General features: G+C 46.7%; 2 protein-coding genes across 2 annotated transcripts in view; both read left to right on the top strand.

The window, feature by feature from the left end:
• MICU2 (mitochondrial calcium uptake 2) overlaps nucleotides 1-27,868 on the top strand; it is a 1,429,299-nt gene that overhangs the window by 1,277,109 nt on the left and 124,322 nt on the right. The window contains exon 9 of the mRNA XM_078657090.1: nucleotides 27,498-27,669. Coding sequence (XP_078513216.1) covers nucleotides 27,498-27,669 — 172 coding nt within the window. The remainder of the gene's footprint in view (nucleotides 1-27,497; nucleotides 27,670-27,868) is intronic.
• LOC144771609 (uncharacterized) lies at nucleotides 21,193-26,190 on the top strand. Its single transcript, XM_078655982.1, has 2 exons — nucleotides 21,193-21,625; nucleotides 25,188-26,190. The coding sequence occupies exons 1-2, from the start codon at nucleotides 21,355-21,357 to the stop codon at nucleotides 25,835-25,837; spliced, it is 921 nt and encodes a 306-aa protein (XP_078512108.1). The 5' UTR covers nucleotides 21,193-21,354; the 3' UTR covers nucleotides 25,838-26,190.

The following is a 27,868-nucleotide window of genomic DNA, read 5'->3' as shown; positions in this document are numbered from 1 at the left end:
TTCCTAAGGATACGACGGAACTGTTCAGAATTAACAGACTACAACAGACAAGCTGCGGATCTAGAGAATAAACTTGTGGCCAGACATTACCCTAAAAAACTAATTACTAAAGCAAAGAAACGTGCTAGGAATAATCATCGTGAATCCCTACTGGAAACGATACAGAAAGAAAAAACTGACCGACTTGTGTGTGTGACTACATTTACTCCAGCTTCAAATGTAGTTCAAAACATCATTAGGAAGAAATGGCACATTTTGAACACAGGCCAGAACAAATGGGCACAACCACTCTTTGCGTTTAAAAGGAGTCGTAATATCAAAGACGAGATTGTACATACTAAGAATATGACGCAAGAGAAAGAAACCCAACTAACACTCTGGGGACATCAACGACCTGTAGGCCACTTCCCATGTGGGGACTGCGTTGCTTGCCAGTTTACGAACGCAATGAAAGAAGTTGATATTGGCACCAACAGACCATGGGTATTAAACAACTTCAGTAATTGTAACACTGAAAATGTTATTTATTTACTGACATGCCCATGCAAAAAAATGTATGTGGGCATGACCACAAGGAAAGTAAGGATTCGCATCAATGAGCACCGCAGTACATTCAGGTGCAAAAAAGATAACACCAAGTTCACCAGACACTTCTTGGAGAAGGCACACACTGAGTGTGACTTAAGATGGACAGTCCTTGAGGTACTACACAGAAGAGAAACGAATCTGACTCATGCCATTCATATGAGAGAACAACGGTGGGTCTATAGACTTAATACCTCGAAGACTGGCCTCAATGATGAAATACCCTGGCTTCAAATGACCTGAGAATGATCATTGTGAATAAGGTCTTGCAATTTGATGAGGTCCAACCCCCCAAAAAAAAATTCGAGTCTCTGGATCTATAGACGTTTTGTCCTAAAAATGGTCATGAGAATAACCAAAAAACTTGACTATAATGCAATAGTAACTTTAGGGTCTGCTTAGCGTGATACAGTAAATGTGCGACCTATCATGCAATAGCCCCACCCCCTTTTTTCTAAAACCTCTATCAATATTAATATAGAAACTTCCCCAAAAAATTATTTTATCTTCACATAGCTCTACTCGCACCTATCTTGCTATTGAGTAGCTGGACGATGTGTGTTTCTATGCTATATAACCCTCTGACAGAAACGTGCTGTGCCTCCCCAGGTATTACTGCTTCAAAATCTTAATCAAGTTAAAAAAGAACACACTATGTGTTTTAAAATATCACGCTCCCCATTAGGAACAATAGGACACGATCTCATGTGGGGTGTCTTTAAATAACAAACAAATACGTCCTAAGCCCACTGAGAACTCAATATATTCCTTCGGGAATATTAGAACTTACGTGACTTTGTTTACTAACATCCCATACAGGATGACATCAGACCCTGACACGCCCCTTTAATCTTCTGAGCCTATTGTATTAAGGCAGCAGGCCTCACTATGAGCAGAAACGCGAGTTTCACCATGTGACACTGACTGACCAATTTTGTATGACAGCACACGACCGAGCGTCTATCAGGCAAGTGCTTGCATGATAGGTACGCGAGAGCTAACATGTGACATCAGCCAACCAATTGGCAACAATCACACTTGTACTCACGCACATCAGACAAACAGGTATGTGACACCGACCTTTGTCTGAGACCATATCTTGTGATATACTGCGAATAAAAGTTTCGCCTTGGTCTCACGCCCATGGTCAGGCGTGATATCGAATCGGATGGCCACATTTCGGGTCTCTCTTGGACACAGGAAATCCTACGTCATTACACTGCGCGCTTATACACTGGTGCGGCTCGTTTTTCAATTTAAGTCGAAAGCACGACTATATAAACTGAGCTCCGTCTAACCGTATTATCTACGGGGAGGTGGAGAAACGCGCATTGTAGGTGTACCCACGGGACCTTCCGTGACCACAGGTGAGCCCAGCTATACTACCAGAAATACAAATCCAGCAATGCTATTATAGGCTGGAGATGTGCAATCTCATAACGATCTCCCAAACCACAACTCTGTGGCCGCTTAAAAACTTAGTTTTGTCTTTCTCCTTGATTTAGTGTGACAGGGATCCCCTGAGAGAACTCCCCCTCCCATGGGGCAAGTCAACCTCATTGCGGGGTAAGACACTTCTCTTGAGTATTCCTCAGCTCTCAAACATTATTTGAGCACATTTTTTACAAATTGAAATAACAATAGACCAAATGCATGAATTGAGATCAGTCATAATAAATGTACTTTTCTCCACCTCTATGTCATATTTAGGTCTATGGACCCACCCAGTGGAGAGTAATAAGGAATGCTCCCACAGAGTGGCACTGCCAAAACAGTTGGTAAGCTTGGAGCCCCCCTCTTTTACACTTGGTCCTGAAGAATGCCATGTACCCATATGGACAATAGGCAGAAACATGTTGACCATCTCTAAAAAAAAAAAATCACAGCGGTGATGGGAAGATAGAATCCTTACTCACCGCACTCTTGATTTTAAACTCCACACAGTCTCCCCTGTGAATAAAGGATTTATGGGTGCACTGTGATGGCTTGTTAACTCACTTTTTCTTTCTGGTCCCCCACTCACTTAGAAGTGCATCCCTGTCTCCAGGTGCATGCCCGCCCTCCATCAAACGCGGTTTTTGGAGGGCGAGGACTGGTAGATGATGAAGCATGACTCCGGGTGGAGTGTGATGCCAGTCTATCACTTTTTGTGAGATGCCCAAAAATCACTGGGCACCTCATTTTTGGTGATTTGGTCTTAATCTGGGAACGGTCTCTACTGTGTTTACTAGATTGGATTGGAGGCTGACCGTTTTGCAGTACCCTACGGCCTCTTGTTCCTCCTCAGGCCATTGCCTGAGAAATTTTGTGATTCCTCCTTTGTTTTATGCTACCTTTATGACTCATGTTGTGCTTTACTGCTTTCTATTCTTATTCAAGCATGTGAATCTATGAAAGACACCCCTAATACTGGAGAAGAACATACGTTACTTACCTGTAAACTGTGGTTCTCCAGTATTGGTGTCTTTCATAGATTCACATGCAACCCACCCTTCCTCCCCTCAGAGGCTCTCTTCTCCTCATGCACTCTTGGTCACTTTGTGCTACGAAAATCTGAGGACTTGAGCTTCTAAGGAGAAGGTTCTAGAGGGTGCTACAGCCTGATTGGCTGGAATAAGGACCATAAAATGACACTGATATGTTGCTAAAGTGAATTCTCCCTTAGGCTGCTATGGGCCTATTCTGTTCTATGGTACTTTCTTAACTGTATGATATCTTTATATCTAATTGCTCTATATGTATATATGTATTTTTTTTCCATTTATATATGCATATATTACTTCTATTTTATGTACCGTGGGACTCCCACTTCGACGACGGGGAATATTCAAGCATGTGAATCTATGAAAGACACCAATACTGCAGAACCACAGTTTACAGGTAAGTAACTTATGTTCTTCTAGCTGAATGGCCTGGTGTGCTTGTAGTTGTTTCCACACACGAAGGGGCATTGCTGTCGACGCCCCCCCCCCTCCCTACCAGCATGGCTGCTTATGCGCAGCTGGGGCAGAGTCATTGCAGGGACGCTCTGCCTTTTGAAGCCTCGCAGTTCAGAGGCGCGCAAGGGTGTCAGGTGGGGATGCAGAGACGTTTTGGCGGATGTTCCGTTAATGCCACACTCTGTGTACTCAGCAGGCTTGGTTGTGCTACAATCCTATTAATACTTCTACCGGCGTTGTGTGGTGTTATGGGTAACAGTGTCTTCATCCTCATCGTCTGCACTATTCTGCCCCTCCTGCATGCTCCATGCTGCGCCGCCCACTGTGAATCCTCGGTCTGTTTTGCTGTCTGTTTTCATCTCTTGCTGTGACTTTCCCTTTCCATTCCTTCTAGGTGCCAAGCACACACCTTCCAGCCACAGTTACTTTTCTAACTCACCTTTTTCTCCTAACACAGTCCTGCTTTCTAAAAGAGTAACATGCTGCACTAAACTTTCACCGCACTGAAAATATTAATGGCAATATCAAAGAGGTAAGATACGTGGGGAGAGGGCTGGGAGGGGGTTTGAACGAACTGCACGACAATGATGCCGTTTTTGTGGTATTCGCACAGTCAAATATTGAATGTGAGAATAGTGCGGGATGTACACACACAATACAGTACTGCAGCTGCACGTTTAACTCATTTGCTGGGCTTGCAGCGCCCCCAAGTGGTGCAGCTGGTGAATCAGTAAACCAGTGGCATCCTGCTTTTCTAGAGAGTAGGTTACTGCGTTCATTTATGAGGAAGAAAGAACAAGTATATATTTGCACTTTGAAAAAAAAACTCGCCTATTTAAAGCGGCCCGTATTTGTAAAAGCATCGCGAAGTGAAGTCGCATTCGTACTGAAGCGAAAGTAAATGTGCCTTAAGAAATATGGTTTTGTAACTGAAGAAAACTGTGCATGTTTTCCCAAATTCAAAGGTGTTAATTTGTAGCTTTAAAAATGGTAGCGAGGAAGTTGCTTTTAGGGATGTCTATGTAGCACGAAAGTCAGAGTCTCTAGAGCATGGCTCTTTACCAAGGGACAAGTCCCCCTAAGAAACATGTTTACAACATGCCTGAGTGCAGCCATAAACGAGCCCTAGAACAGTGAAGCAATAACCCCCTGTACGGAAATGCAGCATTTCGACATATTTCACCTGAGGAATGTCCACTTTATTCCAGGCTGGAAAAGTGGCTAAGTATTAAGCAATGGCAAAGCCAATAGATCTGGCTATTGTACATGTGAATAGGGGGTTTGCATTGATTGTGAAGTTTCTATATGTTGGTGCGTTTGAGACAAATAAATGATTGGATGCAAGAGGCAGTGCGTGCGTGGATGGATGGATGGATGAGTGAGTGGGTGGGTGGATGAATCATTGAGTAGGTGATTGCATTACTATGTTAAAGGGTGACTATAAGCTTTAATGGAACAAGTTACAAAAACCTTTATCAGACAACAGTAGTGGTAGTCATAACATTGCAGACATTGCCAATACTATGGAAGTGCAAGAATGAAACCAGGGCTGGACATCACTGTGTCTGCAATAAATAAAGAATGTAACCATTATGTTACTGTTGTTACTTCTTGCAGTACCCAAGAGATATAGGTATCATTTTGCAAAGAACAGCCAACACTGTGTAGAGAACTAGGCCAATTACGGCAGTGCAGGCAGAGATGGGATAGGGCAACATCACGAGAAATGTGAACAACTTTCGGTTAATAATGACCTCCACAATAATCTGTAGGGCATTTTTGGAATTAAATCATGATCCTTAGCTACATTTTTAGATTTGCTTCATCAGTTGGTAATCCTTACTGCATGTTTTCACTGTTAACGTGCCACCCAGTATACTTCCAAAGCCAGGCTGGGCTGAGACTAAAGAGCTTGGAATTGAGTTTGCTTGTAGATTGCTCTATCCGTAAAGTACACAGGGTACCCCTCTCCCATCAGGGATTGTTATGAACACCGGAGTCTGGTAGATCTTTCTCTTATGACTCGCTCGACATCCACATTCCTGTGTCCTTCTGACACCTCCACGGCCCTATAACCAGGAATTCTACCGCTGAGACACTTACTGCCCCACACACAGATCAACTGTTATCATGACGAAAACCCACGAACACCCTCTTAAGATATTGAGCCTCAATGGCAGAGGCCTCAACACACCAACGAAACGGCTAGCTCTACTTAAATTTCTTTGGTAAACAAAATGCGACATATGCTTTTCCCAAGAAACACCCCTAATACACCCTGACTGGAGGCGCCTTAAATCTCAGTGGTTTGACTGTCAATTCTTCTCCATCTCAGGGAAACAGGCGGGGGTGGCTATCCTACTCGCCACACACTTTTCAGGGAGGATCCTCTCAACGCAGGCTGAGATTGCAAGCCGCCTTCCATCCCTGTGTGTGGAAACCGGAGATTGCACATACAACATTGCCTCTTTATATACGCACCCAATGACTCTCAGAAAACTTTAATCAGGAAAGCCCTTGGTGAGGTCTTGGACTCGCCGGATGAGGATTTAGTAATAGGCAGACACTAAGATATAGTACATGACCCCCAGATGGACAGATTGGCAGCATGGGCAGGTAGAACACAGGGGCACTCTTGGAGGCCATGCATGACTGGTTGGTGGACATGGGTCTGGTAGACATATGGCGCATGCGCAACCCCTCTGCTAGGGAGTACACCTTCTTTTCAGCAGTACACCAGACCTATGCACGATAGGACCTCTTTCTGATGTCCTCTCACGTGACTCAGGCCGTTGTGACTGCAGACATAGAATCAGTGGCTTTGTCAGATCACTATCCTCTTACACTCACACTGAAACTACCAAGGGACCTAGCATCCCAAAGGGGGTGGTGACTGAATCACGGACTTCTCACATGCGAAAATAATGTGGCGCATATCCGGAAATCCATGCAGGATTTCCTAGAATTGAACGATGATGACACTACACCAATTCCGCTATTATGGGACACAATAAAGGTGGTCCCCTGAGGGCAGTTCTTGGCCATAGCAGCTAGGTTAAATAAAGAAATGAAAACTAAGAGGTAGCAACTAGAAGGAAGGACGTGCCTGAACGGGCTCAATTCAGGGACGTCGCCAGCTTACAGTGGCGCTGAAACAAGTAAAGGCATTGGACGTAGATAGGGTGGAACTAGCCATTCTGTGTACTAAGCAGAAATACTATGAAGGGGGGGAACAAGGAAGGAAGATTACTGGCATCCAAGCTGCGAGCAAAAGAGGACCAGTGTCGTGTTGAGGAGATTGAAGGGCAGGAAACTACAGACCGATAACGTGATAGCGGGCGAATTCAAGCTATTCTACTCTGAACGTTACACTGCGGAAACACTTGATGAGGGGCAGGCCCTGAATTATGTCAAGGAGCCCCCAGTAACCCAACTCCCAGAAGTAGACGCAGCAAAAATGGATGCAGACATTAGCTCTGAGGAGGTATTCCGAGCCATCCAGAACCTTCGTACGGACAAAGCCCCTGGAGAAGATGGCTTTAGCGCAGAATTTTATAAAACATTTGCGCCAGTGCTCGTTCTGCTTCTCACTCGCCTCTGTAAATCTTTCAGCAAATCAGGGTGTCTTACACTGTCCTTGTAAAGGGCCTCCATAGTAGTCATCCCAAAACCGGGCAAAGACCAGTGGAGTTGTGCCTCATACAGGCGCATCTCTCTGCTAAATGTAGATTTAAAAATATGTACCAGTGTATTGGCCACACGCCTAGCTGTTTACATGCAGGGTCTCATTGACCCTGATCAGTCAGGGTTTATCCCTGATAGGAACTGCAGTTATGGAACTAAGAGACTCTGCCATATTCTAGTTAAATCTCAATGTACCCAAGTGCCGGCCTTACTCCTGTCAGTGGATGCTGAAAAAGCTTTCAATGCGGTACAAAAGTGGGTGGTGATGGACGGAGCATCTGAACCAATCAAACACTCACACCCAGTCAAGAGATCTGGGTTTAATCCATCACCGTTCTTTAGCCCACTCTGCCACCCCAGTTCAGACATGGCCACATGCAAATCAGTCTGACCCTGTGCCTCATGGGAACAGTCCAGCCCGAACTGCCAAGCCATGCCTTCGCTGGACAGGAAACAAGCTTTCTATGACCGGTTTCTGGCATTACAGCCATCTTCAGCCAGGCTTGCTTGAATCCAGTGGCAAAGTGAGCAAGAGACTCAAGTCTGAGCATACCCTGCCAACTATTGGCGAACAAGCTTTCAATAGCGTACATTGATCCTATCTACAGATATTTCTGACTAGATTTGGAATTGGGAGAGGTTCCGACGCTGGGTTAGCTGCAACTACGCCCGTCCAGAGGCTAGAGTCAGAGTGAATGGGATCTCCTCTAACCCCTTTAGAATATCTTGTGGAACTCGACAGGGATGCCCCCTGTCCCCATTGTTGTTTGCACTCTACATGGAAACATTTGCGGAACGCATTAGTCAATGTGCTGGTATCACCGGGATATATATGGGAGACGGCAAACATAAAATATGTCTTGTATGACTTGTTAGTCATTTTGACACAACCATTTACATCCACGCCTTTCCTCCTGCAGGAAATTACAGACTTTGCTGGGGTGCTAGGCTTTAAGGTCACTGCAGAAAATGCAGGCTCAGCCTAACGATCTCCAGAACAGACAGGCTGCGACTAGCGGATATGTTCCCCTTCGAGTTTGCCCCAACGGAGTGACATACTTTGGGCTCCAAATTTTCCCCACACCTGAACGTACAGCCCAAAGAAATGATGCTATCTTCCTTGTCATGGTGCGATCGGAACTCCCGAAATGGAAACTGCACACACTGTCATGGCTCGGTAGACTGGTTGCGATCAAAATGACTTTACTCCCTCGAATCTTGTATGTCAGGCAGACATTGCCCTTGAAACCTCCAAATCGGTGATATCCAAACTGCAACATCTCATAAATGACTTGTATGGAGTGGGAAAAAAGCCCACATGGCTCGTAGCCAAACTTATCTCAAACAAGCAGATGGGGGACTGGGTGTCCTTCACCTAGAAAAATATCAGGCGGCCCAGCTCCGCTACTTGATAGAATTGTGTAGAATGGCATCCGAGAAGCACTGGTGCTACATCGACCACTTGGCCGCTGGGATACACGTGTGGAAGGTGCCATGGCTCCCAAGTGATTTCCGACCTCATGGAGTATATATCTCACCCATAACTAGGGCGAGAGTGGGGGCTTGGGACAAAGTACAAGAAAAAAAGAGAGCTCTCTACATCAACTACCCCCCTGACCTACTTCATCGGTCACCCGGAGTTTCCCCCGGTGGCGTCCGGAGACAGCTACCTTAAATGACAAAATGCCAATTGTAAGAGACTCGAAGATCTCTTTGAAGAAAAGGGAGTGATGGACTTCACGGAACTTCGCTCCGGTTGTGGACTGCCCCTTGATGCCCTTTGGCAACATCTTGCCCTGAGACATTGGGTTACACAACCCCACATATGCCCACATGCCAGTCGCCCATTGACAACATTTGCAAAATGGTTTGTAACCTGTCACTCCGATAAGCGACTACTCTCCGATATGTACACCTTTCTCACTGCACCCTTACATCAGGCTAAATCACAGGCACAGTGGAGGTGGGAGAATGAATGTGAGCGCGAGTTTTCCATTAAAGAATGGCAAGATATCATACATAGAGCAAGGGCAACCTCTTGTAGTACCGCGGGGAAGGAAATATTCCTCAAAATCGTGCATTATTGGTACTATACCCCAGTGAGAATTACACAATGGAGGGCAGGAGGAGACACACAATGTTGGAGACAATGTGGTCAAGAAGATACTCTAATGCACCTATTGTGGGGTTGCCCAAAATTCAGCAGTTTTGGTCTACTGTCTTATCAGACATTGACACTATTTACGAGTTGGAGATACCCAGATTTTCAAGTTACACACTACTGGGCTTACCATTTGCTCTGACCTTCCCTCTGCGACCCTGCCGTGGGAGAGCTATCGCTCTGGCCCTGAGAGCTGCCAAGCACACCCTATCATCCCAATGTAGCCCGATGCAAATCCGACCCATTTGGACTGGCTCCATAAAATGTGGGAGCTAGTGTGCATGGAAAAAGTGACGGCAGGAGTTATGGGTACATTACCTCGCTTTAATAAAACATGGGGTGCGACCATCTGATTTTTAACTGCCAAATGTATCTAACTGACATGCCCAATTTACCTACGTGTGCTCCGCCTAACTCAGGCAGTACAGGAGGAGGGGCGATATACTGGGATAGAATGTGTGGGACAATGTAATAGTAAGGCAGCTAAGGGCTGGGACTTCCATCGCTTACTGTCTGGCCTGCCTTTCTTCTTTCGATTCTAGAACCTGATCCATACCCCTTCCTTCCTCTTCCTCCCTCACCTTTGAAATACATGTAATTCTCCACCGGCCTGCGCATGTAGGTGGTTGCTATTTTACTTTGTTTTTGTCAAAACAATAAAAAGATTTAAAAAGATTTAAACCATAAAGTACACAGGGTGCCAAAACAGGTCCCTAGGGCCATGGCAGTGAAGCTACCTATTATAAATGTACCCCCGGCATCATGTCCCTATGTTGCGGTATTAACTGGAGTCCCAGAACTGAATTGCAATCAGAAAGAATCACAAGAGGAACTCAAAAATATTTAGACTGGTTCGTGAGGCATAGACACTTTCCCCTTACCAGAGCAGAGGACATCATTTTAACTTCCAGGGTTTGCTGGATTGGGAAAAGCCACAAACTGTGGGGACTGTATTGTCATCAATTTTAGGGATCCACAACTGGTAATGCACGTGTTTTCTTGTGATCTATCTATGCAGCAACAGAACTCAGTTATGTCTATTCTTCCTTTAGGCTATTTTTATAGACCTCCTTTAGGTAGATCCTCTCATTCTAATGTCCGCCCCTCGATTGTTTTCCTATCCCCCATCCAATTTATACGTCCGAGCCATGCAGTTATGCTGTACCTGTACAGATTTGAGACCTTAGATGGGGTTGATTGAATCCCTGATACTGTGGAGGATACAGTGGTGCCCCTGGCTCTCACAACCCTACAAGAAGAGGGGAGAGGAGTTGGACTAACAGCTAGGGTGGTTGACCTCGGAGCTGGGGAACCAGGTTCGAGTCACGGCAGGGACGTGCAACATCCTGCGATTCTTGGCAAATCACTTAATCTCCTTGTGCCTAACAAAAATGAATGTGTCCTCATGTAATGCAACTGGTTCTCGTGTAAAGCGCTCTGATACCCGATACCTTTGGGTCAAGTTTGGCTATATAAAACTCAGTAAAAAAAATAAACTTCATCAAAATTGGTTGTTAGGAGAGCCTGATGCTCCAAGTCGGGTGTGTCATCAAAGCGGGGTTGAACCGATAGTAGCTTTGTCTGCAGCACAGCTGGGTTGCATCATGTGTGGAGAAGGGCCTGACTGAAGTCCTAACCCAATTCCTGTGTAACCCTGTCTTGAGTACGACAGTCATCTGTCCGTAGCCTTGACCAAAGCACAGTTGGGTTGCATCCTGGGTGGAGAAGTGTCAGATGGAAGTCCTAACCTAACTTCTGTTTTATCTTATTTTGAGAGCGAAGGTCTTCCTAGCCGGAAGAGAGAAAAGAGATGGAGGGTGACCGTAAGGACTGATGCGAACCAGGGGGCTGCAGACTGGAGCAGTGCCCCTAGCCTCAATAATAAGGGATGCCTGCCCTGCGCAGGTTAGGAAAAGCCAAAAGTCGACAGGACTCTGACAGTTTTCAACACCCTGACAAATACCATTAAAATTGCATGCTGGAACGTGGCAGGCCTTAGGCACAAGTTAGATCGCAGTGACTGGGGGCATTTATAGACAACTATGACTTGGTGCTATTCCAGGAAACCTAGTCTTTATTTATTTTTATTTTCAAGGTTTTATATAGCGCAAACAAGATCCTTACAGATATCAGAGCGCTTTACATATAATGAGAAGACAAAAACAATGTAATACAGGGGAAAGAGAAACAGTTAAATAGTATTTACACAGTTTTAAGTTCAAGTGAATTTAGCCAGAAGGATCGATTTGACTTCCTTTTTGAAGGATGCAGTGGATGAGATAAGTCTTATTTCTGGAGGGAGGGCATTCCAAATCCTGGGGGCCATCCCTGAGAAGGAGCGTTTGTGTGTTTTTGTCTTGTGGAATTTTTGTGGTTTCAGGAGGAGAGTTTGTGCGCTTCTTGTTGTTCTTGAACCTCCTGAGATTGTCAATTTCTGTGCGATGTAACTAGGCGAATTGTGGTGTAAGGCCTTATGAGTAATGCACGCAATTTTCAGTAAGTAATTAAGTTTCAGGAGTGATTAAGGTGCACTGGCTACGCAGCTTCTCAAAACCTGCTGTGACTGGAGGGAGAGGTAGACCTTCAGGGGGGTTGACAATATGGATTGCTAGCTACCTAGTATGCTCCACAAGGGAGATTGAGACTGGGTCCCCTGACTTATTGTATGTCATTCTGGAATTCACCTCTGAAAGATCTCTAGCTTTGGTTAATGAATACTCTAGAACTCTCAGTAGAGGCCGTGAATCCCCGGTAGTGGAGCAACTATCAGTCTTGCTATCCTCCCTCGGCACAACTTTAAGATTATAGGAGGCAATTTTAACTGCCAATTTGAGCTATTCGGCATTACAAACACAGCCACCCTACATTTAACTGGGTCGGGTCAGAGTCCATAATTGATTATACCCTCGTGGATACAAAAATGTGGGCCTCTGTTTCAGACTTTGCCATTCTAACACGCCATGATAGTAATCATAATGTCTTGGCATTAGATCTGCTATTCCAAGTAGGGAACACACATGGAAAAAAAGGGGGAACCATCTGACCCTAGACTTCGCCTGTCGACGTCATTGAGATGTACCCATTGGGATAAAATAAATGAGTCCCCAAATTCTGTTTCTACCATTCATAATATCATGGGGACCACCATGGAAGACTTGAGTGTCTGCATGGAGATACTGAATCTAGAAACCAGGCATAAGAAAATGGCTGAGACTCATTCACTCTGCGTAGCCACACCGAGGGACCTCTTTTATCATGAAGTAAGACCTAGAGAGAACAAACGGATCATTCCAACTTGGAAGATTGGGCATTGTAGGAAAGCTAAATCTAGCTTGGTACTAGCAATAAAATCGAAGGATAAAACCCAGATTTCTAGTGCAAGAGCCAAGTACAATGATGCTATCAAACAGGCCAAAATAGAATGGGATATGACCAAATGGGAGTCTCTCTTACAAGCATTAAAATCCAAATTTCTTAGCGCATTTTGGAATATAGTTTCCTTCGGTAACCGGGAAGGAAGAAACAATCTAGAGCCAGACATTGCGGCTGAAGTTTGGAATGGCCATTTTTGCTCTCTATGATGCCCAGGATCGCCCTGAGGAGGAGGTGAACAAAAATGCAGATCTGAAAACATCAGACTGGGACTGGGATGGTACAACGGATAAAGAGACCTTTCCTATTGCCCCCCTTGAGGAAGTATGGAAAGCCATTTCCAAGATAGCCCCTAGCAAGTCCCCTGGTATTGACAAAATCGCTGGGGATTTATATCTCGCAGAACCCAAAGTTTGGGGCCCCTACTCGCTAGTTATCTTTAATGCCTTATTGGGTGGTATACCCATCCCCGAGACATGGGCCAGTGCTGAACTAATCCCTGTGTACAAAAAGAGTCATCGCTCTAACTGGGAAATTATAGGCCCATTAGCCTTATAGATGTGATGCAGAAGGTCTTTGCAAGGGTTAACTTAGTTCGGCTTCAAGAGTGGATAGAAGCCCATGACGCCCTAAGTACCTTACAAGCAGGTTTTATAAACCGAACTTCCACCATTAATCATGTATTCCGCCTCCTACTCCTCTACTGGAAAATGGTGGTGCTTGAAGAAGGTAGTTTATATCTGATGTTTGTAGATATTAAATCTGCCTATGACCTAGTTCCCAGCTCTACACTCTGGTATGTTATGTCTAATATGGGGGTCCCCACTTACCTCTGTAACATTTTTAGGAGGTTGCATGAGAAGAACTTTACACAGGTTCGATGTGGGAAATTAGGAGAGCTCTCTGAACCATTTCCAGTTACAAGGGGTGTCCGACACTGTGTATTGGCTCCTACCCTTTTTTGTCCGTACATTAATGGGCTGGTAGATACCTTGAACGAAGTAAGTGACAATGACACTCCTCAGATCTGCACAACCAAAATCCCAGCACTGATGTTCGCCGATGATACCCTCCTTCTCTCAAAATCTCCCATGGGTATCCAAAGGATACTCGATGGCTTCAATACCTTTTGTATTGGGCGGGGCCTCGAGGTTAACGCTGCTAAGACAAATTTATGTTTTTTATTCTGCACACTCCACTAGGACCAATCCTGGGTTGAATGGAATTCCACTGGAGAGGGTCGCTATCTTTGAGTACCTGGTGGATCACTCTCAATGAGCACATGGATTGGGCCTTTCACATTGAGAAATAGAGGTTGAAATTAGCACAGAACACAGGCGGACTTGCTAAGGATTACAGGTCATCTTCTTAAAAGCTTCTCAGCCCCCGTTGGAAATGTATAAAACCCAATCCCTGAGAGCCATTACTTATGGGGCAGAGCTATGGGGACATAAAATTGTTAGACATTGCATCTGTAGAAAACAAATTTATTAGGGACCTAGGGAATCTTCCATCTAGTACTACCCTGACTCCGCTCTGATTAGATCTAGTGCTACGGAATGCTGAATTAATCATACATTCACCCCCAGTTAAGGGTTCTGGGTTTAATCCATCGTTCTTTTGCTCACCATGCCACCCCAGTTCAGAACCAGCCATACTCAAATCAGTCTTGACCCTGTGCCTCATGGGAACAGTCCAGACTGAACTGCCAAGCCAGGTCCTCCCTGGACCAGAAACAATTTCTGGGTATTACCCTTCATCAGCCAGGTTAGCTTGAATCCAGTGGCACGTGAGGGCATACCCATCCCACTTAGGGTGAAAAGTGCTACGCAAACAAATGATGGACAGAATGCTGAATAAATCATACATTCGCCCCCAGTCAAGAGATCTGGGTTAAATCCAGCGCACACACGGAAGAGATCACGGAGCGGTTACCAGTAAGCACACCCTTGGGAACCTATGTATTCATGGCCCCACATAGAGACGCTCATATGGAGTAGCCTTGCCCCATTGGGTGTGCCGCACAAATTCTTACACTATTGTAAATATCTGATATATTTCCTTCATATGTCCTTTGGCCCCGATTTTTCTTAGGATCTGGTGACCGGCGGCAGCGACATAGTTGTTGGCCTACAGCCACATGAACTACAAGAAGGAAAACAATTGTTATAGAAAAACGAAGCACTGATAATCGTAATTCACTACGAGGTACATGGGGCTATTATCACGCCATTACATTGCTAAAATATGTCTTCCTGACAAGAAGTTAATAGTAGATGATGAGTAAATCTGTGTACCCTCTTTCACCTTTAGAACCCCTACGTGTCAACAGCTTTTAGATATCCTTCAGGACGGAATTACAACCGAAATTAAGGTTGGTTTTATCAAGTACTCATCCTCCCAATCACTGAAATCCCCGCTGGGAAATTGCTCAGAGCAGTAATATCTCCGTTTCCCTTTTTTTATTTTCTCTCTTGGGACCTTAATCACAGGAGTTTAGGTACCCTATATTTTCTTATTAAACTCACTAAATATTATTAAACTCACTAAATAATAGGCATCATTAAGGCGGGGGGGGGGGGGCTTTTACCTGCATCAGCCTCAAAACAGTCACCATTGTAAACCCACAAAACTCACCTAATTGGTCACGGCCCAGTTGTTTTCTTTTTTTAAAAAAGTCACACAATTCGCATACTGCATGACCATCAATGCATTTAATTAAAACATGACCCTATATTGATATATTATTATCCGGTCATTCAACCATGGACCCCTACAGTGGTCTATATAAGGTAGTATGGGTTTCCACAGGTTCAAGTAGGCAACATGAACCGAGTTACTTTTGATGCCATGTCACAGTGGGATTTTGCCAATGACTGCAATTGTCTTATACCCACTGCATTCTAAATGTATACTTATGTGTTTCTTAGCCCTGAAAAAGTCGCTATTTACTATAATATGACGCGACAAAACACGTGTTGGCTAAGGCTCTGAATGAAATTGCTTACAAGAGGAACAATAAACCAAGATACGAAATCAAGCAGTGGATCAAGAACGTTCTTATATTGTCATTAATTTGTTCGTAAACTGCGGGCGTGTGCAGGTGACTGTTGTGCTTTGTGTCTGTGGTCTCACCACATTCTAGGGAAAGGGGTGGTTCTCCCTACCCCTTTGCCCAGCACTCACACTATGTTACACCCAAATAGTATTTGCGTACTGCCTAAGAGCGCCATCACCCTATTAGACCAACCACCAGACGTGCAGCTTACACAGTTTGTTCTTTAGGCCAACAACATTCCAGGATAATACCCTCAGGGATGTTGTTGTTTCCCGGGTACCCGAAGTTGCTACATTGGGGGCATTACTTTGGGGAAATATTTCCCTCTGAAACTGTGAAGGTCTCTTCTCTCCTGTTTCTGGCTGTGCGCTCTTATTGCCCGGGACATCTATTCTGGAACTTAGTCTGGCTATCTTCGAGGGCCTACTGCCCAATTCTGGCTCCACTGAGGTGAGAGTATGTAGCTTGATTTGAGACTCTGTGTAGGGCAGGGACTTATTATTTCACCCTTCTCCTCTCCCTTCTTTGTTCTTACGGGCATTGGAGGGCACAACCTGTGGCTCCATTCCTCCTTTCCAAGGCCAATAAGCTTGCTATGTATTGCCCAGCCCTCAATCGTGTCTTGTCCTTCTCATTGGTCCCGACCTCAGAGACTTTTGCTGGGTCGAGAATATGATGTTAAGAGTCAATCCACCCCTTCTAGAACGCCATTTCTGTTTGTTATTGGTAATCTAAAGACCAGGTGCCTCGGTGTCTGGTGTAGGTGTCTACTCTGCCATTGGGTTGTAGTCAGGGTGGTCAATACATTACTGTTTTTGCCCTAATTGTTTGTACGTGCTGTAGCTTGTAGAAATAACCAAGTGGCAAGCGCTTTATCACTGTACCAGAGTTCCGTTTGAGGAAATCAAATAGCAAGAGACTATGAGCATTCTTTGGGTTCCTAAAATTAATCACAACGCAATCCCCTTGCCTATATTTGGGTATATTTCCTACACAGTTGACCCAGCGAGTCATAAGAATCTTCTCTGCCCTGTCGTAAGGGAACTGCCTGTATCTAGCTAACTAATACAGGCATTTGTTGATTAGTTCATTCTGGGATTTCTCTCTGCCTTCTTTTTAATATGGGGGACCCCTGCAAGAAATACAACGTATGGGCATGAGGTAGATTGAGAGTGGGGCAAGTTGCCATGTCAGCTCTTCCAGGCTCAAAGCCTTCCCCCTCCCCTGTGTCCCTGATCAAGCTAGATGTGCAGTTGCTCAGAGGAGCTCTGTTGGAATAGACCTCCCTCCTGGCATACCCCCACAGTCACTGGTACTAGTGCTGTCTTCTTGAGCACGCAAGTTAGTGATCCTCAAAGATTCAGTGGCATGGGGGAAACAGTCTGGCAGATGGCGTCAATTCCCTTTACAGTGACCCAAGCAGTTATATTGTGAATCTTGTCATGTAAATTTAAACAAAATTCTGTCACTATGTCCAGGCTGAAAAAGTTGTTCCCTCAAGGTGAGTTTGACCTGCTCACGTATGTCCGTTAGTAGGTTTGCCACCCATATGGGATATTATTGCCCTCTCGTGGTTCTAGAGTCTATGTCCTGTAAACAAGGAGGGTTGTCAGGGTTTACAACATTTGGCTTCCTGCATTTGGCTCGTGTAGCTTTTTTAATCTGGTCAGTCATAGAGGGTCCTGCAGTTCCGCCTCCTTTCTTCAGTTGCTCTGTGGGTATAACTCCGACTCCACCTTACCGGATGGGGAAGAGTTGGGCTGGTCAAAGGGGCTAGCTTAAAGGAACACCAGACCTGTCGAGGAGCGTCGCGGATCAGGAGTTAAAGATAACCGCCTTTCTGTTATTTCGCTTTAGGGGCCACAACTCCTATAGCTCTCTGCAGCATTCTGTCAATTGATGTTGGTGGCAGGGATGAAGCTAGAGTCTGTACGTGTGTCTTTCACTGGCAGGTCTGCTCCCCCATGATTTCTGAGCTATTTTCAGTTCACCCAACGACACCCGCATTTGAAAATTTTACAAGAGCAACAGAGAAAGTAAACAAAGCAAACAAAATCACACCACTGACCAGATTCTTCTCTTGCCACTAAGATAGACACTGTATGTGGTCCCCAGGAAGCCAAAGATGAAAGTGGCAGATGAAAGAGCCGGTGCCCAGCCCAGCCTTGTCCGGCCGCAGACGGGCCCTGGCATGCACCTGTGACCTGCAGCAGGAATGCCTAGCGTCTGATAAAGCGCCTCGGGGCGCTGGCGAAAGTGGTGACGGCTCTCCTGGCCGCGAGGACTACTGGGGCCTGTAGTCCTGCCCCCCACCGCCAAACAACCGACAAAGTGACCCGCCGTCGTGGGTTGAATCCCTGCTTGTAGTTCGTCCGGTGTGCAACATTTTGCACATTTGTTAAGAGTAGCTAAGTAATGGATATGAGAGTTATTGAAACTAAAAGGGCTACTACAAAGAGCAAGTGAAAACGTTTTTACTTCTATATAGGATGCTAGAATTGTGATAAATGTGAAGAGCGGAAAGTTCCCCTGCAGGCTGAACTCTGGTTTTTGCTATTTCAAATGATTCACATTTTTTAATTAACATGAAATCGGCAATTAAAATGTGCAAGTCACCACAGACATATTTAGATTGAACAAAAAATAACAGAGAAGTTTGATGAAATTATGATTAAGATACAGGCAAAAACTGTCAACTTCAAAGAAGGAATTATGGAGGTAAAATAGGAATGCTATTAATTAGTGTGAAAATGTTCTACAAAACTAACAAAAGTGGAATGCTGTTAATCACTAATGCAATAGAGGGCATGCGTGAGCAGCTATTGAGCAATTTATTTACAAGCAAGTTTACTAGATTAATAATAGAAGCCGTAAACCGGGCACCACCAGAAATTGAGCAAGTGTCTTCAAACACATAGGTGATCCTATTGAGCGCTGTAATATCTAAAAGCAAACTGTGTCCAACTAAGAACTTGCGTGGGAAATGCTCATGGTACAATATATTTGAAACAGGACGATCAGAGAATGAGAATGTTTTCATTGACATTAAAATTAATTACTTAGAAAAATATGTCTTTACGTCCGGTTTTTGGAAACAAATGTGATTGCTGTTTATATTTAAGGTATCATTTAAAACATATCGGATCATGTTCTCCAGTCCAAAAACCTTTAGAAAAGTGAATCCGAATACAAGATTTCGATATGTGCACATTACAAAAAGCATTTTCTTCATGGCCCTTATGGAAATGTACCTTTTAAAATGTAATGTAAAATTAATCAGTTTGTATTATTTGTTTTTCATAAAACGGGCATTCCATTTATGCTATTGATGCTAGAATGGAGGTTATGCAAGTACTTAAAGGAAAAGAGAGAAAAAAAGAAATATGCCTCTAGTCAAATTAGCCCCTGAATTTGTTGAACCCATAGTCCAAATAGCATAGACCTTTAACAGTGCCCGCAAATATAGGCGGGCTAGTTCCCTGTTTAGATGAAATGGACATGTAACTGATAAGCAAGATTCAGTCGAAACTCAAAGCTTTATTAGTTTATTTGTATAGCGCATCTGCGGCTGGGCTGACTTCTTTGTGAAGAAAAGGTGTAAGAATAAAGGACTGAAAATATTTGTGTCGGGAATGCCATTCAGATGGACTGAATATGGACTTTGTTTGTGTGACCATCACCTAAAGTATAAGTTATAAATTATGTGAATCTATGATACTTTAGGTGTTTTATTATTAGTAATTTATATAGTGACATTATTTACCTCACAATTGATTTAATTGGCATTCATTGTGATCGTCCGTGGTTATTCTTAAAATCTGGCACAGATTCAGCCTTAGTGGACCCCAACATTGGTTAGCAAGGCCAGGTGATTGGAAATGCATCATTTGCAAACATGTAACCTACATAAATCAAAGAGTAGATTGGTCCTTCATTCAGCAGGGCATGTTCGTGTTCATAATAATTGCTGGGCTCCAGCTGCACATTTCTTGGATTCTGTCTTCATTCAAAAGCTATGTGGTTTGTAATATTAGAAGACTGGGGTTTAGAGGACTCCAAGGGCGGGTCCAGGCCTTCTGTTTCAGTGTCTGCCTTTCTGTTTCTCCCCTTTGATGTAGAACATTTTGCCTCAGTGGGTGGAATGTTCCATTAACATCACAATCCTTCGGGGGGACCCAGGGAGAGCCAGGCGCGAGCCGGTCTCTCCCTGGGCAGGTTCGCGCGAGGAACATAACAGGTGGCTGATTAGCGCAGAGGGAAAAGGGGAAGTCAGGCGGGGATTATTAACTGCGTGGCGGGAGGCGTGAAGGGAGGTTGTTTTGCGCGGTACCTGGGTCATGGAAGAAGCGGCGGAGGTTAGGCGGGCGGTTCAACTCCTCTGTGCAGCAGGGCGGGAGGATTTGTTGATGCCCGGCGTCCCGGAGGAGGCGTGGGTCGGCTTGTCCCGCCCCCCTCGCAAAGCTGCGGAGGGCGTCGCCAGGGCGGTGGAGGCGTGTCTGTCGCCGGGCCCTGAGGACGACGACGACGGCGAGGCGGCCATGCCGGCCGATGGGCCTGGGCTTGTTCTGCAGGCCGAGGAGGCAGGACCCCCGCCGTGTGACCCGGGCGCCCTCCAGCAGGTATGTGAAGCCCCTTTTTTACCTGCTTGTTCACGAGGGGCGCCCGGGGGGAGGCGGGGGCGTTCTGCGGGCCGCTTGACACCGCGTCCAGGCGGTCTCGCTGCTGGGTCGTCGGGGAAGCAGCAGGCGGGGCCCAGGCCCAAGCGAGGGCGCAGCGCAGAGCCGCAGGGGCGCGCGCACGCCCCCCTCACTGCTGTGGTGTCTCTTGCCCCTCTGTCCTCTGTGCCGCCTTTGCCGGCTGGGGGCCCTCCATGTTTATGGCTCAATGGGCAGTGTTACCTGCTCTCACCGGCCGTGTCGGGGCCTGTCTCTGCCCCCCCTCACGTTGTTGGCCCCCCTCACTCGGTTCTCATTGATGCTGGGCACTCCCGGGTTGCGATGCCTTTGCGCCCCCCCCCTGAGGCCCCGCCCCCGGCTCCTGCTGTGGTTCAGGTGGGTGCTACACATGCCACGCCGCATCCCACGGCCCCTGAGGCTGTTGTAACTGGTGCTCCTTGCCCCCGGCCCCCCCCCACCCCTAAGTCCATGACCTTGGGGGGCAAGGGCATGCTGCGCAAAGGGGCGCCCCCGGCCACTGGTCAGTCTCTGTTCCCGGTCCCCAGGGGCCGCCCGGGTGGGCTTCTGGGTGGTCCTGAGGCTGGGTCGGTGGGTGGATTAGGGCTGGCGTCGGGGGGTGAGTGCGGTTCTCATGTTGGGGGTGATGTTTTAGGGGCTGTTTCCTCGTCTGGCTCGAGCGGCCGCAGTTTTCACTCTGCGCATTCGGCTGGGCGGCTGTTGGCTGTTTCTACGGGCCCGGGAACTGTCCACACGGCTGTTTCCAGTGGTGGGCTTACAGGGGGGCTGTCTGGAGCGGACGGCTCTTCTACAGCTTTCAGTGCACATAGCTTTCAAAACATCGACTGGCAATTTTATGATGGGGGTATTGGTGATGGGGCTATGCCCAGTGGGAGTGAACAGGTTGCATTTTCTGATGAAGCTTTCTGTGGGAGTTTTCGTGATGATGATTTGGAAGAAGGGGAATTGAGAGAGACAGATGTTGGGTTTTTGGCAGCACGGGCCCAGGGGGGTGGGTTAGGGCAACCCGCTGTTTCTCGTGTTTTGCAGGAGTCTCGAGCGGACCTTGCGGATGTACGAGGGGCAGTGTGGTCTGGACCTTCTCAGCGGGATCGTGGGGCCGTCGCCCAGCAGTCGGAGCAGTTACCAAGAGGTAAGAATGGGTGGTGGTCAGTGTGGCAACCTAGGGAGAGTCTCCCGGTTAAGAGTGCAAGATCTGTGGGTACGGGTGATGGGGTTGTGGTTGAGCGAGTCGCTCTGGCACCGAGGCTTGAGCGGCCCGTAATTTCAAATGTGCAACCTAGGGAGAGTCTCCCTGTTAAGAGTACGAGATCTTGTGGTACGGGTGATGGGGTTGTGGTTGAGCGAGTCGCTCTGGCACCGAGGCTTGAGCGGCCCGTAATTTCGAATGTTTCTACTGTACAAGTGGCAAAAGAAGTTTCTCTATCGGGGGATGGCGGGGTGGCTGCCACTCGGGTAGCGGAGGATAGTATCCTACCGAAAAAGTTGCCTTATTCTGGGGTGGGGATGCCCTTGGGGTCCCATTTGTCCGAAAAAACGAAGACTCTGATCTGGTCTGGGGCTTTTGTGGATGTTTTTCGACTTCTCCACAGGGATGTCCAGGCAAAAGAAGGGTCGAAAGAGGAGGAATTAGAATTGGCTCGGAGGCCTCGTGTTCCGAGGTCTATAGAGAACTGGACTTCGGCCTTTCTCATTTATGCCAGCGTTTATTGTCAACGTCATCCTGAGAAAGCAATAGACATGTTTAAATATGCAGATGTCATCCGCAAGGCTCACAGTTATTTTGGCGGCTTTGCTTGGTTGTCCTACGATGACGAATTTAGGGCGCGCATGGCCGCTTTCCCTGAGCGTTCGTGGGGTACAGTTGACTCTGAGTTATGGTTGCAATGGATGGCATCGGCAAACCCTCCTGCTACGACCCACACAGCTAGCGGGCAGCCTGTGTTTTATCGGCCCTTTTCAGCTCGCCCCGCTCAATCTGGGGCGGGGGTTTGGGGCAGAGGTCAATCAGCCGCTTCCGGCACTTGTTGGCATTTTAACAGGGGTTCCTGTAACAGACCCGCTTGCAGGTATAAACATGAGTGTTCGCAGTGTGGAGGGAAGCATGCCCTCACCCAGTGTTTTCCCGGCCAGAGATGGGGTGATCAGGGACGGGGTTCTGGGGGCAGGGGGCAGCAACATCAGTCTGTTTACAAGGGCCCCTACTCCTATTAGGCAGGAGGTTCTCGATCTCTGGCTGATGGATTATCCGGATTTTGAGGCCGCTAAGATTTTGTCTTGGGGTTTCAAAATTGGGTTTCGGATTGGGTATCAGGGACCCAGGGTGGGCAGGTGGTCGGACAATTTGAAGTCTGCGAAGGAGAGTCCACATGTGGTGCGGAAGAAACTGGATGCAGAGCTTGCGGCTGGTAGGATTGCTGGTCCTTTTGTGGATTGTCCCCTGCCTGACTTGATTGTATCACCCCTGGGTGTGGTGCCCAAGAAGGCGGAAGGGGAGTTTCGTCTTATCCATCACCTGTCCTGGCCCGAGGGTTCATCAATCAATGACTTTATTGATCCAGCTGACTCAACTGTCAATTATGCTTCGGTGGACGATGCCTTGCGGCTCGTGCGCACGGCTGGTGTTGGGGCTTTGCTGGCGAAGAGCGACATTCAGTCGGCTTTCCGGCTATTGCCCATTCACCCTTGGGATTTCAGTCTGTTAGGAATGCATTTTGATGGTAGTTTCTACGTGGATCGGGTGTTGCCCATGGGCTGTTCAGTGTCATGCTCCCTGTTTGAAACTTTCAGTACCTTCCTACAGTGGCGATTCACTTTTGTCAGTGGCCACGCGTTGGTCTGTCATTACCTTGATGATTTTCTTTTCATTGGGGAGGGTTGCTCTGGGCAGTGTCAGTCGGCTTTGAACATCTTTCAGGCTCTAGCGGAGGAATTGGGTGTCCCCTTGGCGCCGGACAAGACAGAGGGTCCCTGTACGTCCCTGACTTTTTTGGGGATCGAAATTGATACTCTGTCTATGATGGCGAGACTGCCTGTGGCTAAAGTGAAGGAAATGTCTGCTTTCATACATCTGGTGCTGGGGGAGCGGAAAGTGGTTTTGAAAACTGTTCAGAAGTTGTTGGGTTATCTCAATTTTGCTTGCCGGGTTGTTCGGGCGGGCAGGACGTTCTGCAGACGTCTGGGTCTGTCCATGTCCGGAGCAAGCCTTCCCCATCATAGGGTGCGCATTACCACCGCTGTGCGTGCCGATTTGACTGTCTGGCTTCGTTTTCTGCAAGACTTTAATGGCGTGTCCTTGTTTTTTGCGGATGAGGACATGGTGTGGCAAGTACAGTTGTTCACTGATGCGTCAGGGGCTCACGGATTCGGAATATTTTGGGAAGGTCGATGGTGCGCGGCCGGCTGGCCGGCGCACTGGAAGGATCAGGGTCGCAGCATTGCGTTTCTGGAGCTCTTCCCGCTGCTGGTTGCTTTGCACCTATGGGGGGATGAGTTTCAGAATCGTTCCGTCTTGTTTCACGTGGACAATTTGGCTGTAGTACACCTTGTCAATCACCAAAAGGCTCGCGATTTGCGGGTTTTGCGGCTCCTGCGCGCATTCATGCTGCGGTGTCTGCAACTGAATATTGTCTTTAAAGCGCGGCATGTTCCTGGTACTTCTAATTGCATCGCTGACTCTTTGTCTCGCTTTCAGTGGTCCGAGTTCCGCAAGTTAGCTCCTGGGGCGGACCTGGCACCAACAGCGATCCCACAGTACGTATGGGACCTGGGGGATTGAGGGTTCACCACTTGGTGGAAAATTCTGTGGCTGAATCCACCAGGCGGGGTTATGTGAAAGCCTGGTCTGAGTTTCTGCAGTTTTGTAAGGTTTCGATGGGGCCGTTCAGGGCTGGTTGGTCTGATGAACAATGCATCTTGCAGTTTGTTTTACAGCTGGCGGACAAAGGCCTGTCGCCCAATACCATTTCGGGTAAATTGGCTGGGGTTTCTTTTTATGGACAGCTTTGGTGGGGGAGGGATCCGGTTGGGGGGGTGTTGGTTCGTAAATTGTTGAAAGGTTTGGCCAGGCTCCGGGCTGGGGGTCAGCAGCTCCGGCAGCCTGTGACGTTTGAATTGCTCCAGTTGATGTTGCTGGAACTGGAGGTGTGTTGTCATGATGCTTTTGAGTGTGCCAAATTTCGTTTGTGTTTTGTTTGGTTGTTCTTTGGGGCATTTCGGGCATCAGAGTTGCTGGGGTTGCGGGGCAGGGTAGGTATGACCAGCGGTGAGGTGGTGTTGGAAAGTGACAGAGTGCGACTTTGGCTGCGGGCATCCAAAACCGACCAGATGGGGAGGGGTAAGTGGGTGTTCCTTGGTAGGAGTGGGGTCTCTGCATGTTGCCCGGTTGGGGAATGGGAAGTGTTTGTGTCCTCTCCGCATTTTCTCCAGGGGTCCATATTTTGTCATGCGGATGGTAGTCCCATAGTTGCATCTCAATTGTTGGCTGTATTACGCAAGGTCTTGCTGCGTTTGGGGAAGGACCCTGTTCAGTTTGGTACCCATTCCTTCAGAATTGGTGCGGCGACGGAGGCCGCCCGCCTGGGGTGGGACTGGTCCCAGATCAGACGCATTGGTCGTTGGCGTTCCAAGTGTTGTGAAAAGTATGTGAGGAAATAGTGCATTTTTGGCTGGTCTAACATTTCTTTCTCTCCTAGGTCCCTGGCTATCAGTCGCCGGATGCAAAAGGAGGGTGTGGATACTGGGGCACTCTTTCATTAAAAGAGCAGCTTTAGCCGCTGCCAGCCAGCTTTGTGGGAGATCGCTTGGTCTGAACAGTATGACACATGAAGTCTCATGGCATGGAACAGGGGGAATGCGCTGGGGTGGGCTTTTTCCCGCCTTGGCTGCTTTGGTTTCGCAGTGTTTGGGGGGCCCTCCGGATCTCCTGGTGCTACATTTGGGAGAGAATGACTTGGTTTCTCTCTCTGGGCTGACCTTGTTGAAATTAATGAAGCAGGACCTGGAAATCATCCGAACCACATGGGAGAGCACCATGCTCATATGGACTGAGTTTGTGCCCCGTTTGCACTGGCGTGGGGCACGGACCCATTCTGCCCTGGAAAAGGCTAGACGGAAAGTGAACAGGACAATGCGCCTTTTTTGTCAACATTGGGGGATATACAGTTTGAACCATTATCATTTACAAGTATCTGAACATCATTTATTTTGTGAGGACGGTGTGCATCTCTCAGCTTTGGGCCTCTCTTTTTACCTCCTTGAACTCAGGGACTTGATTAGCAAGGTTCTTCAAGTACAGTTGTGGTGTGCTCCTTCCTTTCCTTTAGGTGGGGCAGGAAAACGCTAAAGGTTTTCCTGGGTGGCGGGTTTTTGTTAGTGGGGGTGGGCAGCCTGGAGCGGGTTGGCCATCCTGAAGGGTAGCGTTGGGTAGGCTAGGGTTAGTAGGCAGGAGTTTGTTCGGGGTTTTGGGATTTAGGTTTCGTAGGCTCACTGTAGAGTTGAATTATGTAAATAATAAATAAATAATGAATATGTTTATGATATTGATGATGCACCTGTCCTAAAATAAAAGTGGCCTTTCTTGCTCCTAAAAGAAGGTGTGGACAATGTTTTCTTGCGCGAGGGGGGACCCAGGGAGAGCCAGGCGCGAGCCGGTCTCTCCCTGGGCAGGTTCGCGCGAGGAACATAACAGGTGGCTGATTAGCGCAGAGGGAAAAGGGGAAGTCAGGCGGGGATTATTAACTGCGTGGCGGGAGGTTGTTTTGCCCCACCCACCCTCCCTCTTTTTTCTTTTTCTTTATTTATTTCTGGGCTTGTTATTTTGCGGTGCTCTAGGCACTGTTTAGTTTAGGTAGGTTTGCCACTGTTAGGATGGGTGCCTTTGTTCTTTTGTAGGCGGGTTTTTGTTAGTGGGGGTGGGCAGCCTGGAGCGGGTTGGCCATCCTGAAGGGTAGCGTTGGGTAGGCTAGGGTTAGTAGGCAGGAGTTTGTTCGGGGTTTTGGGATTTAGGTTTCGTAGGCTCACTGTAGAGTTGAATTATGTAAATAATAAATAAATAATGAATATGTTTATGATATTGATGATGCACCTGTCCTAAAATAAAAGTGGCCTTTCTTGCTCCTAAAAGAAGGTGTGGACAATGTTTTCTTGCGCGATGCCTCTCGCTACACAAGTTAATGACCCTCCTCTCGTTAGATCAGCCCCCACCTGCATCTCAGGCCTATCCCTCAGGATCATGGCTCTTAAAAACACTTCGAGCCCTTGGAAGGAGCTATAATGCAGGTTACTGTGGTGTTGTTTATGTGCTATAAATATGAAGCTTGACCCACTGAGGTTTCACAAGTGTGAAGGATGCTGCTGAGGAAGAGCCGCACATCACTGGAAAGACTCATGTAATAGATGCAACGTTATGTTGTGAAGGTTATGAAGGTAAAGGGCTGGTCTGTGAACTCTTAGATAGAGCAGGAAGGGCTCCGGTCTTCATAGCTGTAAGAATGAGAACAAAGCGTCAGCTGATTGCAATGCTGTGTTCAATTTCATATCATGCACTAAGTGAATATTAATTGGTAGACTAGGTTATTAATACATGATTGTTTGTTCAGGCTACTGGCGAACAGGTGAAAGAGTATTTGTTGGCCGTCCAAATCAACTTTCTGTGACTGGTTAATGTGATGTAGCAATTCTCCATCAACCAATAAGATTACGAATTCTCATACTGTGTGCTGCCTATAGACTATGTGCCATACCATACCGATGCCATTGACATTTAAAAATCAATACTTAATTGCACTCCAACCTCGTTAAACGTCTTCCGGTTTGGACTTGTGCTTTGGGTATTAGGCAGTTATCTCAAGATAAGGTCCTTTAAACGCTCATTATTGCCATGATGGTGAATAATTGTTGTAGGTGGTTTACCATTGTCAAATGTAGACTGTACTGATGTTGTGGGTGGTATTCTTTCTGTGTTATAAAATGGCCGTTTCTTTCGTGTGCTTCCCTTAATAAAGATTCACAGAAAATTTGCAAACGGAAGTTCAAGAAATGGAATTCATACAGTTCTCCAAAGGTATGAATTACATGAGGAAAGAAGATTTTGCCGAGTGGTTGCTTCTCTACACAGATCAGGAAAATAACGACATCTACTGGCAGAACGTGAGAGGCCGAATATCCGCTGGCGAGGTAAAGACATGGATTTGCTTTTAGTCAAAGGCTACGTTTGTTTAACACTCTACGTTGTTTTTTTCTGTTGTGTAATTTTTTTTTTTTATAACGCTTCATTTTTAATTTAGTATTTATTTGTAAATCCCTTTTTGTAATTATAGTTCTGCCTCTACTAGACTATATAAAATGTACTGTATAAGGTGACACGAGTCCATTT

The sequence above is a fragment of the Lissotriton helveticus genome, chromosome 8 (assembly GCF_964261635.1).
Source record: "Lissotriton helveticus chromosome 8, aLisHel1.1, whole genome shotgun sequence".
Taxonomy (NCBI): domain Eukaryota; kingdom Metazoa; phylum Chordata; class Amphibia; order Caudata; family Salamandridae; genus Lissotriton; species Lissotriton helveticus.
The sequence above is the reverse complement of the archived record's forward strand: the minus strand, read 5'-3'. Positions and strand labels throughout refer to the sequence as shown.

What these genes read in the sequence shown, in the direction of transcription:
- LOC144771609 (XM_078655982.1), top strand. Translation starts at nt 21,355, where the DNA reads ATGCCCAGTGGGAGTGAACAGGTTGCATTTTCTGATGAAGCTTTCTGT. An exon ending in GTCGGAGCAGTTACCAAGAG is followed by an intron (nt 21,626 to 25,187) that starts GTAAGAATGGGT and finishes TTTCTCTCCTAG; the next exon opens with GTCCCTGGCTATCAGTCGCC.